Source organism: Triturus cristatus, chromosome 9 (assembly GCF_964204655.1).
Source record: "Triturus cristatus chromosome 9, aTriCri1.1, whole genome shotgun sequence".
NCBI lineage: Eukaryota > Metazoa > Chordata > Amphibia > Caudata > Salamandridae > Triturus > Triturus cristatus.
Genome location: NC_140592.1, coordinates 845,042,038 through 845,063,012, shown reverse-complemented (window position 1 = coordinate 845,063,012; position 20,975 = coordinate 845,042,038). Strand labels below are relative to the sequence as shown.

Here is a 20,975-nt window from a genome sequence, read left to right as displayed (position 1 = left end):
GAACGAAGCCCCCGGCAAAGAGGGGGTGGGGTTCAAGTTAGCCCACAAGGTGCACCCACATCAGCACAGGGGCGGCCGGGTGCAGGGTGCTGTTTTGGCTTCGGGTGCCCTCTTGTTTTCAATGGTGATTCTCCGGGTGCAATAAACACTGTAGGCTCGGGATGAAGATCTTATGTTGGCGACCACTGTAGGAACCTGGCTCTGTATATACTATACCAAAGTAAGGAATAGTGTGCACAGAGTCCAGTGCAACCCCAGAGGTAAATGTAGATAATATCTTACTCTCTATTTGTGGTAGTGTGAGCGAGCAGTACGGCTTTATCAGAGGGTAGTGTTCAGCATTTATTGTACACACTCAGGCAAGAAATGTCGCACACTCAAAGACTGAACTCAGACCAATTTGATTTGTATAAAAATATTATTTCGTTGTATTTATTTCCTAGAACCAAGCATGCCTGGTACAGGTAAGTGTATATGATAATGTTCAAGGCAGGTCGAAAAATACAAGCATGCTGAATTAAAATGACTTTGTTACAAGGTTGTAAATACTTTGAATACGGTTGAAATTACTGTTAGATTACTTCTGATTACTTTACAGATTACTTTGTAAGTTACTTTTTCTACTCCGTGTGATATACCTAGATATCACACTCCCCTGAGAAAAGGTAAGTAAATCAGTTTCTGACCGATACATCTGCCTGTGGATTCCTCACCTTTTGAATTACTCCTTGTGCCAGCATTCCACTGAAGCTTTTCTCTTGGCTCTCCCACTCTGTTGCCAAAGTGATGGGTTCCTCTGTGGCCACCAGGAGGCATGCTTGGCTCAGGCCTCTGGGTTCTCTCCGGATGTTCAGGCCACTCTTCTTGATTTGCCTTTCGATGGGTCCAGGCTGTTTGGAACGAAAGCGGACTCAGCTTTACAATGCTTCAAGGACAGTAAGGCTACTGCGAGGTCCTTGGGCTTACAATCCCAGCCTAGAGGTTATGGTTTCAGGAGGTTTCGAGGATTTGGAAAGGGAGATTCCTTTCGGGCCGTCAACAGCCTCAGCAGCAAAATCCTTTGTACAAGTCGTACAAAGGGAAGGGTAGAGACAGTCTGTGGGGAGCCTCCTGACAACAGTCTTCCTCCTCCTCCTCTTCTCCTGCCCCCACCTCCGGTAATACAGGAAACCAGCTCTAGATCCCCCATCTTAGAGCATGTTGGTCCCGTAGGAGGCCGGGTGTCTCATTTTCTACAAGATTGGAAATCTGTTACATCAGATCATTGGGTTTTGAATCTTGTAGAAAATGGGTACGCCCTCTCTTCCTAGAGTTTCCACCTCCTTACCCTCCTCGTCAGGGCTGGTGTTCAGAGGACCATCTGCTGCTCCTGCAGCAGGAGGTTTTGGTTTTGTTACTGAAAGGTGCAGTAGAGGTGGTTCCAGAGCAGGAGCGGGGTCAGGGTTGCTACTCCCAGTATTGTCTGATCCCCAAGAAGGATGGTCGTTTGAGGCCAACCCTAGACCTCAGGATTTTGAACTTTAATCTCAGGCAGGAAAAGTTCAAGATGTTGACCCTGGCTCAGGTTCTTCTGGGGATGCAGCTGGAAGACTGGATGGTGTTGATCGATTTGCAGGTTGCATATTTCCATCTTCCCATCCTGAAGTCGCATCGGAAGTATCTCCGTTTTACGGTGGGATCTCAACACTACCAGTTTGGGGTCCTTCCGTTCGGTCTCACTTACGCGCCACGGGTCTTCACAAGGGTGATGGCTGTGGTGGCAGCACATCTCAGAAGGTCAGGAATTCCAGTTTTCCCCTATCTGGATGACTGGCTGCTCAAAGCAAAGTCGCCAGAGATGGTGCTGCGTCACTTGCAAGTAACAACGCGATTGTTGTTCAACTCATCTCAATAAATGTACCCAAATCTCATCTTGTGCCCTCTCAGCGCAGCCTGTTCATAGGGGCAGTACTGGACATGACTATGTGTTGAGCTTTCCCGCCTCCGCAAAGGATTCTCGACATTCAGGAAATGATTCCTTTGTTTCACGATGGAGCGGATGTTCCAGTCCTGAAGGTCCTACCTCTGCTCCGTCTGTTCGCTTCTTGCATACTGTTGGTCAACCATGCATGTTTGCACATGAAGGCACTCAAGTGGTGCTCCGCAGGCAGTGGTTTCAACATAACGAAGACCTCGGGGAGAAGGTCAGAATCTCCAGGGACATTGCAGCAGAGCTGTCTGGGTGGAGCGTTTCGGGCAACCTGTCTCAAGGGAGACCTTTTCAGCTTCCTCCTTTAGTGACCACGGTGATTTCAGATGCCTCCACTCAAGGATGGGGTGCTCATCTGGAGGATCTGAAGGTCAAGGGCCATTGGTCTCCAGAGGAAAGGTTGCTTCTTATCAACCTTTTAGAATTGCGGGCAATAAGTTTGGCACTCAAGGCCTTCCTTCCCTCCCTTCGTGGTCCGTCTGCTGAGGTCCTGACGGACAACACTACCGCAGTGTGGTATATCAACAAGCAAGGAGGGGTAGGGTCGTATCATCTCTGCAGAGAGGCTTGGTGGCTCTGGTCCTGGGTTCAGGGTCATCGGATTTGCGTAGTTGCAAATCTGTCCGGAGTGTTGAACGTGCGTGCGGACAGTCTGTTGGCAGTACTCCGCCAACCTCGAGTGGAGGCTTCACCCGGAGGTGGTTCGCCGCGTCTTCAGGTTGTGGGGGTCTCCTCAGGTGGAGCTATTTGCCACCTGCGAGAACGCACACTGCCCGTTATTCTGCAGTCTTCAGTTTCCCATGCAGGGAGCATTGGGGGACACGTTCCAACTGGATTGGAGCTTTCGGCTTCTTTACACGTTTCCTCCCATACCCTTGATTCCTCGAGTTCTGAGGAAGATTCGCCAAGACCAGGCCCAAGTCATATTGATCGCTCCGGATTGGCCAAGAAGGGTGTGGTAAACAGATCTTCACCTCTCATCGCACCCTCCACTCCGTCTCCCTCTCAGGGCAGATCTCCACACAGTCGCAGGGGCAGGTTCTACACCCCCACCTCCAGAGCCTGAACCTTCATGCCTGGAGATTGAATGGGGCAGCCTGAGTTCTTTCTCTCTCCAATCAGGTGTGGTGGATGCTATTTTATCGTCCAGGAAACACTCCACCAAATCTGTTTATTCTGCTAGATGGGCCAGATTTGTGAAGTGTTGTGGAGAGAGGTACATTGATCCTTTGAAGGCCCATTTATCGGATGTTCATAGTTTTTCACTTTCTTTGGCCCAGGAATGTTGTGCTGTGGCGACAGTTAAGGGCAACTTGTCAGCTTTCCTTTGTTTGCCGGACCAGCCGTCTTTGTTTAAGCCCCTCCTCGTTATGAGGTTCATTAAAGGACTTCCCAATAGGTTTCCTCCCACTCCTTTCATAATGCCTCAGTGGGATTTGAATTTAGTTCTTACATTCCTGATAGGGTCTCCTTTTGAGCCTCTTCATAGTTGCCCTTTGAGGCTGCTTTCTTTCAAGACTGTTTCTGGTGGCTATTACCTTGGCCAGGAGGGTAAGTGAGCTGCAGGCTCTTAGTTCTAAGCCTCCTTTCACTACAATCCATGCGGACAAGATGGTTCTTAGGTCCAGGGCTGCTTTACTTCCTAAGGTGGTTTCTCCTTTCCACCTGGGACAGTCTATTACTTTGCCTACCCTCTATCCTCCCTTCACCCTTCCAAGGGGGAGGAGAGACTTCACCGCCTGGACCCTCGAAGGGCGGTCAGCTTCTACCTGGACAGAACTAAAGACTCCAGGTTGGACAACCAGCTCTTTGTTGGCTTTGTGGGCAAGATGAAGGGCAAAGCCGTCCACAAAAGAACGCTTTCCAGGTGGATCATCTTGTGTATCAAGATCTGCTACACCCTGGCCAAGAAGGAGCCTCCTGAAGGTATCAGAGCTCATTCTACTAGAGCTAAGTCTTCCACATCTGCTTTGGCTAGAGGTGTTCCTGTAGTGGACATTTGTAAGGCTGCAACATGGGCCTCCCTCCACACTTTCGCGAAACATTGTTTTGATTCTGAGGGTGAGGAAGGATGGACATTTTGCTCGTTCTGTGCTGCAGGACTTTTTGGTATGGATAGGTGGACACCCTCCTCCGGAAGCGGGACTGCTGTGGGATTCAATTCAAAAGGTGAGAAATCCACAGGCAGATGTATCCATCAGAAGAACAATTACTTACCTTCTGTAACACTTTTTCTGGTGGATACAGTATCTGCCTAGGGATTCCTCACTGACCCACCCTCCTCCCCGTTGTCCACCTTCGATACCGAAAAAGTTGTCATTGTTTGACATGGTTGTTTTTCTATGTCTTTTGCTTGCCATACTGTTGGTTATTGGGAAATGCCTTGTTTTTTTTAGCTTTTCCTCTTTATCTATATACTGTGTGTATTTGTGTACATACTGTGTACTGTGTATACTCCAGTTATGTTGTTGGTCCACCCGTTCGCCTCGAACGCATGGAAAAAATGCGTGGAACTGACGTCCGCACGCCGATGAGGTCTTTTTATGGCTCTGATGACGTTATACGAGGTCGCAAGCGGAGCCGCGCCATTGTGACGTCCTCGTCGATGTGGGAGAGCTAAGAGAAATGTTTCCATGGAATGCTGGCGCAAGGGGTAATTCAAAAGGTGAGGAATCCACAGGCAGATACTGTATCCACCAGAAAAAGCATTACTGAAGGTAAGTAACTTTTGTATATTTGCAGTTTCTTAGTGTTCCATACAGACCAACTGCACTGCAGTCTATGCAATCCTATGGGAGGAAATTAAGTTAGCTGTTTACAGGTTAGTACTGCAGTCTATGCGATCCTATAGGAGGAAATTAAGTTATCAGTTTACAGATAAGTACTTGGTTGTGGGAGTTGGGTTTCTGGGGTTAGAACCAGGGTTCCCCCAGGGTCGAGGATACACTCTCAAAGCACCCTCAGTGGCACTAATTGTGGCCGGGTGCAGAGTGCTGATGCCCAATGTTATCCAATGGGCATTAGGGGGCCTCCGGTTGGTGGCTGCGCTTGAGCAGGTCACAAGGTTTGTGGGAGCAAAGCTCCTGGTGTTAGGCTCCGGGCAAAGGGGGATTCGATTTAGCACACAAGGTGCACCCATAGCTGGGCGCAGGGTGCTGGTTTTGCGTCTGGTGCCCTGATGATTCCAGTGGGGATTCTCCGGTTGCAACAAACACTGCAGGCTTAGGGACGAAGATCTTCTGGAGGCAACCACTGGTTGGAGAGGTAAGTTGGGATGTCTTGGGATGCCGAGACACTGTTGGTTAGGCCACCCGAGGCCGTCGGGTGCATGGTCGTCTTGGCTTATGTTTTTTTTACAGGCTCCGGTAGCGGTCGGGGGGATTCTCTGGCAAGGGGCTTCAGGCATTAGTTGGAGACTTGAGGTAGACCAGGGATCACCTGATCCCGTGTCAGGGTCGCCGGGGAGACCATCTTGTGGTGTTGGGCCACTCGGGCCGTAGGCGTCTGGTGCAAAGTGGGGAAGACTGGCTGGTTTGGCCGGAGCCAGAGTCTGTGGGTGAGCAAATCCAGTGCTCACTGGAGACAAAGTCTTGTTTGGGAAGGCAGGGCAGGTCCTCCGGGTTCTGGGGGGGGGGCTGCTGGCTGCACGACACACCAGGATTTCGCTGGAACAGATCGAGGTCGGGACAGGCCGGTAGGGTTGGGGCCAAGTCAGTTGGTCTCCTCCTCCTCTTCTTTCAGCACAGCTTCTTTGGTCCTTCTTCTCTCTTCTTGTCTAAGGAGGCAAGGTTCAGGGTTGCCCCTAAATACTAAATTTAGGGGTGTTACAGATAGGTACAGTTCGGGACCAATGGGTCCCTTCCTTGGGGTGAGGCGTCCTCCCATTATGCCACCCTCCAGGCGGAGGGGGGCATAAGCCTCATTCTGGTTGGATGGCTCCCCCCATCTTCAAGATGGCGGGGACTGAGAGCTGTGCTTCACCTCGCCTCCCCCACCTGAGGGGCGGAGTTGGCAAAGGTGGGCACACCTTTCCTCCTAACTTGGTTTTCCTGCCGATTCTCCTACCCAAATCTGGTGGGGGCCAGTTGCTGGGAGCAGCAAATGGCTGGGGTAGCTCACAAAGGCTGCAGGCCATTGAAGCTTCCCCTTCGTGGACCCAGCCCCTCCTGGGGGAGGAGGCTTGGCACCTCTTTCCAGGATGTGCTTTGTTTCAGGACCCCAGGGATGTGTGCCATGTCGACTCTTCACTTTGCCCTGCACCAAAGCACGCAGCCTGCAATGGCAGTGTGTGTAAAGGTACAGGGCCCCTAAGGGTGGCACAAAATGTGCTGTAGCCCTTGGAGACCTTTACTGGTCGCAGTGCCCTTGGTACCTTTTGAAAGGGATTTACGTTGACAATTAGGTTTTGCAACTGTACAGTTTAGGGAAAGAACATTGGCCCTGGGTACCTGATTGGCAGGAACCCAGGGCACACTCTGTCAAAGTGCATCAATATTAGGCAAAATGTGGCGGGCAACCATCCAAAAAGGGCACTTTTCTACACTGGGTACCTGGTTGGCAAGAACCCAGGGCACACTTCGTCAAAGGGCATCAACATCCGGCAAAAGGTTGGCAGGAACCCAGGGCACACTCCGTCAAAGAGCATCAACATCCGGCAAAAAGTGGGGGGCAACCATACAAAAAGGGGCACTTTCCTACACATACTTATTGTCTTATTGGGCGGCGATAGCTGAAACTTTATCAGAAGGCGCTGGATACATAGTGCCGATAGATGGACCACATTTTCTCTTAGGGATCACCAGCGATACAGCAGCGCAGAAGACCCTTAATATGTTTTTAGCTTTTGGCACTTGTACTGGCTAAATGTAGGATAGCCGTAAGCTGAAAGTTGCCAATAGCGCCTCCCATCGATTTATGGCTTACCGACTTACGCAGAGGTTTCGTAACTGACCTGGAGATATAACATGGGGCTGTTGAAGTCCCTCAGCCACACCTAACCCTCCAGATTGGAAGTCATATCTCGCCGTGATCAAGGCTAGATTGATGGGCACTCCTAGATGAAGAATTGTACGCACTGAGGCTTTCAAGAATAAGGAAGCATGCAGTTCTCCCAATTGCACGCTGTTGGTGCGCTACTTCCCTCATCCTACCCCCAATGCCCCTTCCCTTATCAATAGTGAAGTTGGTGGTAGTTAGTGTCATAGCACCTGTCCAGTTCTTTCTCTGGTCCACACAAACTTCCTGACAGTACACAACATCCCACTTAGATTGTATGGTTCCCCTCTTTGTACACAGTTACTGTTCAGAATATTTATTGAATTGAAACTAGAATGAGTGCAATTTTTGGTTTCCATATGTTTGAATATACGCACACAAGGTGAAATAATGTAGACTGCATTGAAACTGTAACCCATCTAAATTCTACCTTTGTCACAAAATGATTGTCAATACTATGCGTGACCTAGTTGCTTTGCTGTTTAAAGTGTCCTGTATGATTGTCAAATTGCCAATAGAAAAAACTATATAAAAAATAAAAAAACAAAAAGTGTTCTACCTAAAAAAAAAAAAAAAATGGCATTCGGTGTTCTGGCCCACAACGATCGAAGAGCACTTCAGATTTGAATATCATTTTTTGAAAATGTAATTCAGGCCACTAGTTTCTCAAGGATTATCATGATAAATAGATACCCCATTCATTTGATCTTGTGGAAGAAGGGTTTGGTAAGTGCATGGGTTTTGAAACATATCTATGATTAATAATTGCTCAAAAGTTTTTCTTTTAACATAAAATAAAAACTTGTTGCATTGAAACAGAAAAACGAAAGTTGACAAACTGCATTCTACTTCATACTTACAAATGCTTATAATTCTCTCATTGGTGGTAATGTTGTGTTTCTTATGCAGAATAATGCTACTTCTGGTGGAATGATACGTCGAAATACCTATGTTTGTAATGAACGACCAGTCACTGATCGACATTCTGTAATTCAAAATGGGAATGACAAAAGGTATGAACATTCGTCTGCAGTTTTGCCTTTTGTGTCTGCTCCTAGAATGTTCTAATATGTTTTATGAGGCATATTGTTTTTTGAGTTGGATAATAAGGTATAGATTGTTAAATCCAAAACAAGTTGTCTACTCCATTACTTTATTAACAAGGTGGGCTTTAATTGTGAATTCACTTGGTAACTAACTTAAGAGTGTGTTCTGATCACTGCTAACCCTTCACCTATTTTCAGCCCCATCACTGTTGTGCCACTTTTGTCCTCACTATTCAGTGAGCTGGTCCTGTTCACTTAGTGGACTACTGCATCCACTTAGTGTATTTGACCTTCTGGTGCCAGTTACGAATCTGGACAGATTCACTTTGCGTTTCCTCCTTCTGTGGCTTGTAAAATGAGTACCATTGGCTAGCAATAAACGTTGTTTCAGCGCCAAAGGACCCAGAGGTGAAAATGCGCTTTAAATATACATGTAATGTTACGAAGACATTGTGGCATCTGCCCTATGCACTCAACCTATTTCTTTTATATAGCCACTGTGTAGTTATGGTTCAGTCGCACTTTACAGTCTGGATGTTTCCAATATAGCCCCGAGAAGGTGGTGGTCCCTGGGGCAGCGGGGGCCCCTGCAGACCCATCATCATAATTTTTAATTGCCCTTCGGGACCTGTCCCACCCGGGGCCTAAATTAAACCAAGGGCGTGATCCCGCCCTTAGTTGTTTTTGTTTTTTCTGCCGCATTTGCAGTTCCACCGCGACTCCCGCCATAAGGCCTAGCAGGTCAGGGTGTTTCTACCCTGCCCCCTTTTCTTTTTAAAAGAAACTTTTTTCTTGTGACTCGGTTCATCCGAGTCACAAAATGACTGCCATCACTTCCCGGTTTAAAGTGTTGGCAGCCAATCAGATCTCAGGCACAAGATCGGCAAGGGTTGCGAATCCACAGCTGTATATCTGAGTAATCTTTACATTTCTCAAAAACTACTGAACAGTTTTCTGGACCAAAAGCTACCTTTCTGCCACATTTGGTGTAATTCCGTTCAGTAGTTCAGGCTGTAGCGGTGTCTAAAGTTTCCTATGGAAATTAACATGGGGGAAAAAGCGTTTTGGGACCCCCCTTTTTCTCGGCCCCCGCTTGACAAATCACTCTGAAATTGTATAAGATAACAGCTGAAGTGACTGCACCGATTTATTGGCAAATCCAAAAAAAATGTTTTTCCTATGGAAACTGAGTCCTAACTATAACTACCCACTGGCGACTATATAGATGTATGTAATGTTACCCTGTAAGAATCCGTTCTTGGCATGTATGCTTTGCATACACTCCGCCATCTAGTGTTGGGTGCCAGATTTTTGCTGTTGTTTTTCTTCAAAGAAGTCTTTTCCAGTTACAAGGTAAGGTGACTCCTCCCTTCGATGATATTGCGCATGGGCATCAACTCCTTTGTTAGATTGTTTTCTTTCCGCATTCGGGTTCGGACGTGGTATGCGGTGCTCCGGTTTGAAACCGCTCTTCGGAATCCTCTCTGTGCGCAACACTCTGTACCCTCATCGGTATTGTTTCGTATGCCTTTCAGCATTGTCTGTGTGTCGAAAAAATAGGAAAACACTCTATCTTCAGTAAGGAGGACATTGTTGGCGGCCTTTGGGCCTAGCCGTGTCGGTCGACTTACACTCAGTTTCGTAGTATCTAGTCTTCTGCCGATGGAACAGACTGTTTCAGTTTTATCTTTAGTGCCACTCCAAGTACCTGCACACTGATCTGCATAAGTCTGCAACTTGTGCCTCTCACTGAAGCACAAGGAAGAGGATTGTGAGGCTTTCATTCAATCTGATCGAAAAATACTTTGCGGGACTGTCAGGCTCAACGAAGGGACATGCAGTGGCAGAACATTGAGGAGAAGATACCAAGCAGGAGGAAATGGAGGCATCAGCAGCGGAAGGAGGAGGCCTTCTCGTTTCAAAGAATCAGACTCTGAACTGGAGATTGAATTGGAGTCCGAAGAAGTTCCAGCAAGACAGGGTGCTGTGAGTAATAAAGCCCCTTTGCACCCCAAACTTTCTTCCACCAAACCGAAGGCTTCTGGACCACCACTGCCTGTTGCCATGCTCAGCACCGAGAGACTGCTTTCAATGCGCCCTTGGGCTCAGCACCAAAACAGACAAAGCCTCCCGGCTCCGGCCCGGGCCAAGACAATACCCCTTCGGTTCTGAAACATTCTGGATTGAAAGTAAAAAAGGGCAAATCCAGCTCGGTACCAAAAGTTACGGCGCCGAAACACAAAAGACGCTCCCTTAAAACCACCAATGCTGATTTTGTAAAAAATGAAAGGAAAGCTGGATCCCAAACAGAAGAAAATGTATATAAATCCTGATACTGGACACATAATAGCTAAACCAGTAATACCTTCAAAAAGGAAGGCAGACACTGAATACAGAATTGCTCTGAAGAAGAAACAGGACTTGGCTACCAGCCCTATTAACATTCCTCAAACCCCCCCACCTTCTTCACCAATTCCCGTTATATCAGATATAGATCCTCTACACGTTAAACCAACAAAATCCTTATTTAGGAGAGGATGACGATAATTCTAATCAGCCACCACCTGATCCATGGGATGATTATAATATAGACCCACCTCAAGATACAGACCCTGATCTATACCCAACAAATCCTTCCTCTCCTGATGATAGTACCGCATATCAGGAATTAATTGCAATGGCAGCCAATTTTCACAGACTTTACACAAGGAAAGCACTAGAAGATTTCCTATTCAAAACCTTAGGAAACACACAAAAATCAACACAAATGTTGCCTATGTTAAAAGGTATGATGAAGCATACTATTGATATTTTTAAAGACCCAGTTAAAGCACGTATACTGACATCTAGGGTGGACAAAAATTATGAACCCTCACCATCTGACCCAGTTTTTATTAGGTGCAAGTTGCCTTTTTATTCCTTGGTGGTCTCTAATGACGTAAGAGGGCAAATTCATAAACCTCAGGAGAGGCACCACCTCTAGATAAAGATTCCAAACCAATAGATGTGTCCGGTAAGTGAGTAGCTGCTCAATCAGCCAACCATTGGTTTCAACACTAGCATTATGCTAAGGAGACATGCATGGCTCAGAATTACTGGTTTCAAACCAGACGTTCAGCGAACCATTCTTAACACACCCTTTGATAAGGAACACCTCTTTGGGCCTCAAATAGACCAATCCCTTGAAAAGATGAAAAAGGATACCGAAGTGGCAAAATCTATCTTCCACTTCTGGTTCGGAAACTCTGGCAATCTCGCACACTGATTTTAGTGGCTCCCACATAGGCTCGTCAATCATGATTCATAACACTACTAGACCTATCACTCGTTCCACACCGAAAGCTGCACCTCACTTCCAAACTTCTCACACAGAACCATGGAGAAATCAGACATCCAAACCCCAAGGAGCTCAGTATAGCAATCTGCCTCCTGAAGTCATAGAATTTGAATACCTAATCCTACCACCAAATTGTATGACAATTCTTAAAGAGGCAAGGAAACCTACCTCTAGAGTATGTTGTGTAGAAAAGTTGAAAAGGTTTGATGTGTATTGTAATAACACAATTGATCCATTAGATGCATCTACAAAATATTATTTGTTACCTTTTGCATCTACAGCGAGTTGGCTTAGCCTACACATCTGTTCGACTACACCTTGCAGCAGTAGCTGCATATCTATAAAACAGACAACATCTATCCATATTTAAGGTTCCAGTAATTAAAGCCTTTATGGAAGGCCTTAAGAGAATAATACTACCTAGGCTACCACCTGCATGGGTATGGAACCTTAACACTGTTCGCACCAGGCTTATTGGTCCACCTTTTGAGCCATTACACAATTGTAAATTAAAATAGCTTTCATGGAAGGTTGCCTTTCTCATTGCAATCACTTCATTAATGCTTGTTGGTGAGCTACAGACATTAACCTTAGAATAATCTTTCTTTCTATTTCATAAAGATAGTGGTTCTTCATAAAAATCCAAAATTCCTTCCAAAAGCTGTTTCTGCTTTTCATATAACCAATTGATTGAGTTACCTGTGTTCTTCCCTCAACCTGCTTCAGTAGCAGAATGGGCTCTACACACACTTTATGCCAAAAGAGCACTATTATACTATATTGATAGAATAAAAGATTTTCACAAAACAACTTTTTGTTGTGTTGGCTCCACCTCATAAAGGAAATCCTACCTCTAAATCTGGTATTTCCAGATGGATTGTTAAATGTATCTGATAGAGACTACTAGCCGCAGATTCCTTAATGTAGAATTATCCCCAGGCGTGAGACTGGATCCAGGGCGGTACCACGCGACCCCGCCCTGACGTCGTCCCACCCCAGCGTGCTGACGTCAGTTTCCTTCTTTTCCGCGTGCAACGCGGATCCGGAGTGTGTTCCCTTGACCTGTTTTCAGGCCGCCTTTAACGCCTTTGAGTTGGGAACAGTGTGCAATACCTTCGGGTATCAAGACGTGTGCTTCTTGTGCAAGTCAGATGTCTGCGACGGACCCTCACCCTGTTTGTATATGGTGTTTGGGCGAGCACCATGATTCTACGGACTGCGAAGCTTGTCAGCATCTCAAGCCGAAGTCACGGCGTGAGCGCCGGATAAAATTGCTTTTGTCCCGCTTGTCCAGATCGGTCTCGTCGCAGCGTCCGTCTCCTACCTCGGAAGGGTCCAGAAGCCGCCGATTCTGGCTGCGGCATCGTCCCTCGCCGAGGCCCCACTGGCGTTGTTTGCCCGCTGGCAAGTCCTGCAGCTTGCCACCGAGACCCTGTCCTCTTTCGGCAGAGGGCGCGGGTTCCTCTCAGGACGTGCGCCCTCACCCGTTGCCACCCTATCCGCCATTTCCTGGTGTTGTGGCGACAAGGGCCCAGATGAAGGCCTACGCTGCAGCTCTGCAGGCTTCTTTGGGGCCCCCTCCTCTTCCTGAGACGTCCGTGGATCCCTCGCCCTGCGCGGGGCCTTCTGCGCACTCGCCGGCGGCTTCGGGTGTGGCCCGAAGGGGTTCCCCTCTTTGACCCATGGCGTCCCTGCCTCGCCGCAAAGCCCCGCGGGGTTCCCTGTGGTGTCGCAGGAGGTTGCCGGGACTCTCGGCTCGTCCCAGAGTCCCCCTCGGTCCTCTGGGCAGGAGGCTGTCTTGCCGGAGGTCGAGCCGGCGCCTGTCCGGCGCCGACTGCTTTCCTCCCCGGCCCTGGTGGCGCTGCGGTTGGAGGCCGGGACCCGGGGTGCCTCCCCGGGCCCCCCTCGGCCCTCTGCACAGGCGGCTGCCTCGTCAGAGGTCGAGCCGGCGCCTTTTCGGCGCTGTTCATTGGCTGCTTCGGCTCCATCCCCGCCCACTTCTCCGATGCGGCATGTGGTGGTGGAGGTCAACTCTGCTCTCCTGGTGGACGCTTCGGCGCCGATCGAGGACTCACCAGCGCTTGTGGTGGTCTCCCCGGCGCTGTCCCGACGTCGGATCGTCTACTCTTCTCCGGATGTCCCTTCCTCTCCGGAGGATTGTCGTCTCCTTGTCTCTTCCTCACTGGAGACTGGACGCCGCATCGTTACTTTTTCCCCGGCGGGTTCTACGCTGTCTTCGCGTCCACAGCCCCCGGACCCGCTTTTCCGCTCCCTGCAGTTGACTGCCCCGCCGGCTTCTCCGCCTTCTCTGGAGACCCCTCAGGCCCCTTCTGGAGACCCCTCAGGCCCTTAATTCGTCCATGGGTCTTCCATCCTATAGGAGCTGGCCTTTTCTTCCTCCAGCAGGGCACAGGGACGGGCAGCTTAGTCTGCAGCCTTCACCTACGGAAGAGTTGCTTTCTCCCCCACGACGCCCTACAGAGGCGAGTGTCACCTTTGTCCGGGCCATCTCCACGGCCATCGGCATTTTGCAATTGGGCAACCCGGTTGCTCCACTCCCAAAGGACCACTTGTTGGAGGTTCTCCACCAGGGCTCTGGTGGAGGGGAGCCGCTTCTCCCATTTGAAGCTTCGCTCCACAATTCTCACCTGGGGGCGTCCTGCTACCGGGGATCCGGTGCCTCAGCCGCTCCTTCACCGCCACCGTCCTGCCCCGGACAATCCAGTCTGCCTTTTTCCCCCACCCAACTGCCAAGGGCCCTGTCCTGTGGGCTGCTTTTCCCACCTTGCCTTCGGTGCTGCTCCCGCCGTCCTGGGAGGTCCGGTGGTTGGACTCCTGGTGGCGTAACTTTTTCGCCTCCACTAGTGCTGCTCTGCGCGCACTCATCACACTTTGTGTGTTGGCCCGGGCTACTTCCGACCTGTGGGATTCCGCGGAGTCCCTTCTGTCTCGCACCTCCACTAGGGTACCCGCGCTGATCTGCGGCACCATGTGCGGGATGGTCGGAAGTTAGCTTCATTTATTCTCTGTTTGGCCTTGGACGTCTCTGAGTCTCTCTCCCGCGCTATGGCGAGTTCTGTGGCCCTCCGCCGCCATGCTTGGTTGCGGGATGGCGTCTTTCCGGAGAATGTTCCGGAGTGTCTTGTTGACCTGCCTTTTGATGGGACTCTTATTTCAAACCCACGCAGACTCCGCTATTCAACGACTCCTTGCGGGGCTCCGTCCTCCTCCCCCTCCGTAAGCTTCAGCTTGTCTGTCCTTGGGTGTCTTCTGGGAGGCGTTTATCCCACCTTTCTTTTTGGGGCCTTGTGTTTTGGTTGGCTCGTCTGTGTGCTGTGTACGGCTTGGAATGCCTTCAGGGTCCTTAAGTTTGCCCCTCTGTTCTTTTGGCTGTTGGTTTAGCCCTTCAGCTTGTGGTGAGTGATTTTTGGCTGTTCGTGCAGCTGTATAGGTCCTCAGGTTGGACCCTCTGTGTATTTGTTGGCTGATTGGTAAGCCGCCTGTGGTGTTTCCACAAGTCTTTTATGTTCTTGACCTCTGCTGCGCGTTTCCCTAAACGGTGTTTCCCTGTTTTGTTTTGGGACGAGTCATACCCTAGGTGGGGTACTTGTTGGCTATTGTATAGCTCTGTCTTAAGCTGGGCGGGTGTGGATACCTCCTCTGGTTCCTCGTGTTTTCCTGGCGTCAATGTATACCGCTTGGTGCGGTCTCTCTCTTTTTCTGCCCCATTCACCCAGCTTGCGCTGCTCCAGGTTCTGTCCCGCTCAGTGTCTGATGGTGTTTCTATCCTTCTTCTACAGGGTTTGCCTGTCGTCCATTTCCCCCTTTCTTCCTGCGGGATGTCTGCTTATGGCGTTCTGCCTTCCCTCTTCAGCCTCTGGATCGCCAGACCGACTTTTGTCATGCCCTTTCCGGCGTTGTCTCTTGGTGTTTCCACCTTGTTATCCGCCATTCCGGCCTGGGCCTCTGCCTTGTGTTCCAGGGGGGTTAGGTTATTCCTGGTGCTCTCCTGTATTCTGGTTGCCGGCTTTCGGTCTGTACTACATGTGTCTCTTTATCTTCTGGCCGGTCCCACTTCACTTTGTGGGCCAGGTGGTGCTACGGGGACGGTCCTTCTCTAGGGCTTGTTCTGGGGTTCCCTTGCCTCTGTCTTCGTCTTGCGCTCGGCTTGTTCTGGGCACGCTACTTCATAGTATTTGCCAGCTGTTTGCTGCGCATGCCTGGTGGTTCTGGTCCACCTCCGTGGGCATCGGTGTGTCAGCGTGTGCTCTTGTCCCTTGCTTTGCTGGAGCTTTGCGCGTCTGTGTATTCCTTCTCACGTCTGCGCTTATCATAAGGCTGTGGAGCCGTTCCAGCCTTGTTCCCTGCCGCGGGGCGGACACCAGTACAGCTGTCCCCTTCGCTGTGTGTGTGTGTTCTCCTTGGGCGGGCTCTGCCTCCGTTCCTCCTCTTCTTCTTGGATTTGCAGGTGGTTCTTTTTCTTCCCTTGGTACTCGCTGGGTGCTGTATGTCCCTCCGGGGTTACTGGCGGACGCCCTTTGCTCCTCGGGTAGGCTTGTGGTATCCTGGCCTTCCCTTCTCTTTGTTCTTGCTTACTTCTGCTTGGAGGGGGCTGGGCCGTCATTCCTGTTTCCATGACACATCCCCTGTTGGGGCCCTGTGTTCTTCCAAGCTGGTGAGATTCTCTCGCACCCCTCCTCCCCTCTGGGTATGGCTAGGGTATCTATTCTACGTTCAGTAATCTGCGGCTAGTAGTCTCTATCAGATGTACAAGTTACTTACCTTCAGTACGATGTATCTGGTAGAGACGATTCTAGCCGCAGATTCCTTCACGGCCCGCCCTTCCTCTCCGTTCTGCGAGGAGCCTTCAGCTTGGTCTTCTGCACTTGCCTCCCTCCGGGTGGCATTTTTCTTCTGCGGGTGCTCTTTCTCTTCCTACCTGGCGGGATGCTTTGTTCTGTTTATTTGTTCCACTCCTTCCTTTCTGGTAATTGGACGGTAGGTTCATGTGTACTTTTGCATCCCTGCACCCTGGTCCTTCTAGATGGGGGGCTTACTCATAATCTTATCCCTTTTTTCGCTGCTTGGGGTTTCTGACTCCTTTGCGCTCCTCTGGGTTGGGGTCTCTTGCCTGTGCCTCGGCCCTTACCATTTACAGGGGATACGACACTCCTTGCTGGTGTTGTTTTAGGGTGATTTGTCGTTCCTCATCTCTTCTGGACTTGTTGCCCCTCCCTGTTATAGATTGTGGTTGCAGACTTTGTCGTCTGCCTCATCATTTTTCACATGTTTTTTTCTGTCTCCAGGGGGGATATTGCCTTCGCTTTGCAGGGTTGCTTCTCAGAGTGGTGCTTTGCTCCTTCCTTTCCATAACATTCAGTGACGCAGTGCTGTCACTGCCCAAATGGTGCTGTCACTGCCCTAATGGTGCTGTTCCTCACAATTCGCTTCTCCCCTTTTTGTTTCACTGATTTTTTTCGCACACTGTTCCCATACTCTCACAGTTTTGTTTGTGAAGGCTCCACGCTGTGGCGCGGAAAAGTTCTCAGAAGAAAACTGACGTCAGCGCGCTGGGGTGGGACTTGGGTGCCCTCGCTGACGTCACGTCCGCGGACATCAGGGCGGGGTCACGTGGTACCGCCCCCGGCGCGCAGAGATGCTGTGGCAAAAGATTTTCCGGATCCAGTCGCACGCCTGGGGATTATTCTACGTTAAGGAATCTGCCGCTAGAATCGTCTCTGCCAGATATATCGTTACCGAAGGTAAGTAACTTGTATATTCAGACTTGTTATGTTAAAGCTAAAATAACTTTAACTATACCACCTAGAGCACATTTTACTCTCAAAATAGGGACATCGATGACCTTTTTAGGTAACATTCCCATAGCTGGCATGTGTAAAGCAGCTACATGGTCTACACCATAGAGATTTACCAAACATTATTGTGTGGATGTATTTGCACGTCAATAAGCTAATGTAGGTCAAGCAGTGCTAAAAACACTTTCTCTAACAACTGCAACACCCACTGGTTAGCCACCGCTTTAGTGAGAATGCTGCTAAACAGCCTATGCAAAGCATGTGTATCTACAGCACACATGCCTTGGGTGGATTATGTTACCCTATAAGCATCTGTTCTTGACAGGTAGAGCTGTAGATTCACATGCGCCCTCCCTCCTCCCCGGACACCCGAGGCTGTTGCAGTTCTTAATTTTCACATTACAAAGTTTGGACATCTCCCTACTACACTTACTTACTCCATTCTCACCATCTTGCGGGCAAACAATCTAATTAAGTCGAGGCCCATGCACATTATCACCGAAAGGAGGAGTCGCCTTACCTCGTGACTGGAAAATACTGCTTGGAAGAAAAACAACTTGCAAACATCCGAACCCCACACTAGATGGCAGGAGTATGCAAAGCTTGTGAATATACAGCTCTACATGCCAAGAACAGATGTTTACAGGGTAAGTAACATTATATATATATATATATATATATATATATATATATATATATATATATATAGATATAGATATATATATCTATATCTATATATATAAATTAAGCAAAGCGTCCTTGCGGGGGGAGCACTCAAAGCTGGTGCCGGCCGTGAGGTAGGACAGCCTCACAAATATTTCACAAAGCAAAAACGGAGCCGCACTCTTCCTGGGTATGAAAAAGGTAAATTTTAATGACCTCCTCTTTACCAACGCGTTTCGAACTCCAACGGTTCCTGATCACGGTATTTACAAGAGTCCATCTTTTGTTTTTACATATTTATACCAACTATTCCGCCTTGCCGTTAATGAAGCATTCTGGGAGTGGTAGTCTTAAGTCTTATTGAATTGAAAAAACTTTAACTAAATCATGCTGATTCCGTTTATCATACTTTTATGTCTCTGGGTCACAATGTTGTACTGTTGGGCACAGATAGTCCGTGCATCGTGATTACTTGTAACAGACTCATGTTATCACACAGGTTCCATTGTGATGCGTGTGTAGGGCTAAGTGCCCAATATCATCATGGCTTCTAGTCGAATTAATGAGAAAAATTCTACTGTTTGTTAACCATACAGATTGCTCAGTGGCACACACATGTCAAAACGCATACAATTAATGGAACTCGTCTCCTGTTTTTAAATTCGGGCTAAGTGCCCCTTGATTACCGAGACAGTATGAGGAGTAGGTTCAGCAATGAACAAATAAATTAAATTAAACATATCTACAAGCAACTCTACCTGCATGCTAGATTTTAAAGAAAAAAGTTTTAAGATACAAGGTTAAATTGAGACTAGATTTGAGTTTGGAAGACAGTGTTCATAAGTGTACATAAAGTTCCTCGTCTTGAGTGTATCAAGCTACATAGAAGTACGACCATTGTCTCACTATAATCTATCTCAGGCAGAACGCAATTTATTGAACAAAGGACTAACATTTTGCCCGGAAAAACATTCTGATGCCGTAGAAACCAGAATAGACATGTATAAATATATCCGCAAGCTAAAACTAAAAAAAAATTTCTCAAAACTACCGGATAAAAATAAAACACAGGATTTTCCATCAACAGAACCTGAGACTTCAACAACTCCAGAATGATACATCATAGCAGAAACAAAGACACTCAGAACGGCATATAAACTAGTACATGATATAGAAGAGACAGAGCTAACAGACACACAAATATTACAAGAGATGGATATATCGACCAACGTCAACCCCCGTACCAACTTTAAAAAGAAATCAAAATTTTGTCCAGCTTTACATCCAGGCAATCGGATAGACATGTTCCACGATCTAGTTGTGGCAGAATTAGAAACAATGGAAAACATCAAATCAAAGAAGAAAGAAAATTTGTCCTTACAAGAACGCCAAGCTCTACAAACCTTGAAAAATAACAACAAAATAGAAATTAAACCAGCTGACAAGGGGGGTAACATTGTCATCTTAGACAAACAAGCATATATTGATGAAGCGCTACGTCAGTTAAATGATACAACAAATTACACCCGACTGAAATCTAATCCCATTCCAGATATGATCAGTGACGTTCACAATCGAATACACAAATGGTTCGACCAAGGAATGCTTAGCCAAGAAGAGAAACATTATCTGACAATGACTAACCCTGTGACACCTACAATCTACTTTCTGCCGAAAGTCCATAAAACCCTGCAGAAACCACCTGGTCAACCCATAATTTCCAGCTGTGGGTCCCTTTATGAAAACTTAGCCAACTATGTGGATTACTTCGTATCTCCCATTGTTCCAACTTTAAATTCGTTCATCAAAGATACAGGTGATTTCTTGAGAATCTTGATGGAAACTCAATGGCAACAAGACTACCTCCTAGCCACAATTGATGTTGTATCATTGTACACATCTATTGACCACAACATCGGACTGAGAGCCGTTGAATACTTTTTAAAACAGCGACCAATTGGAGAAATAAGACATACCAACATGCTCATGGAAATGATTGAGCTATGTCTAACCAATAACGTTTTTCTATTCAACAAACAACTGTACTCTCAAAATCGTGGTACAGCTATGGGAGTTTCCTTCTCTCCAAGCTATGCGAATCTCACCATGGGTTGGTGGGAGAGACATATAGCTTGGAGAGAGGAAAATGATCCATATACTACAGATGTAGTACTTTGGCTCCGGTTCATCGACGACCTCTTCCTATTATGGAAGGGTTCTAAAGACAAGCTAGTGAACTACATAAAAATCCTCAATTCAAATGATGTAGGTTTACAATTCACCTACAATATACAATCAGAAGAGATTGACTTTTTGGACACAAAAGTGTATATAAAGTCAAACAAAATACACACCACAGTTTTTCGCAAGCAAACAGCAACAAACAGTGTCCTCCATGGATCAAGCTTTCATCCACGCTCATTAAAACAAAGTATTCCGTATGGTGAATTCATACGTATGAAAAGAAACTGCTCGGAGCCTGAGGAAATGGAACGAAAATTTTCGGATACCAAACTACGCTTTGCAACACGTGGTTACAAACATGGAGATATTTTGCGCGGAGAAACAAAAGCACGACTCAAGACAAGAGCTCAGACATTAACGGCCAAAAACAAAATACGAAATACCTGATGAGTTTGGAAGAGTCAACAAAAGAAGAGGCACCCCGTCTAATATTGACATACTCAAAAGACAGCTTCCAAATCCGCCAAATCCTAATGAAATTTTGGAATATTATAAAAAAAGACCCTGACATTGGCCCCACAATGGGAAACTTTCCAATGATAACTTACAGGAAAGCGCCATCGTTATGCGACACTTTGGTCAACAGCCATTTCCAAAATATCAAAACTCAATCATGGTTGGAAAAAAGACAACTTGGATTCACAAAATGTATCTCATGCAAAGCGTGCAAAATAGGTAGAAACCTAAAAACACTCAAAGATCCCAAAGATCGGATCTTCAGAATCCAAAACTCAATAACTTGCGAATCACAATTTGTGGTATATCTGATTGAATGTTCGTGTGGGAAGCGCTACATTCGTTCCACTATCTGTCCACTCAAGAGGCGCATTTTAGAGCACATACGCGCTATCCAAAATAAAGATATGTCTTATGCTCTAACTAAACATCTACAGAATCATGTCGGC

The 20,975-nt window shown here is 47.6% G+C and overlaps 1 protein-coding gene across 3 annotated transcripts in view; it reads left to right on the top strand.

The window, feature by feature from the left end:
* Positions 1-20,975, top strand: part of MARK3 (microtubule affinity regulating kinase 3) — a 696,418-nt gene that overhangs the window by 457,399 nt on the left and 218,044 nt on the right. For all 3 annotated transcript variants that reach the window (XM_085626305.1, XM_085626304.1, XM_085626306.1), the window contains exon 14: positions 7,874-7,977. In XM_085626305.1, the coding sequence (XP_085482431.1) occupies positions 7,874-7,977 (104 nt within the window). The remainder of the gene's footprint in view (positions 1-7,873; positions 7,978-20,975) is intronic.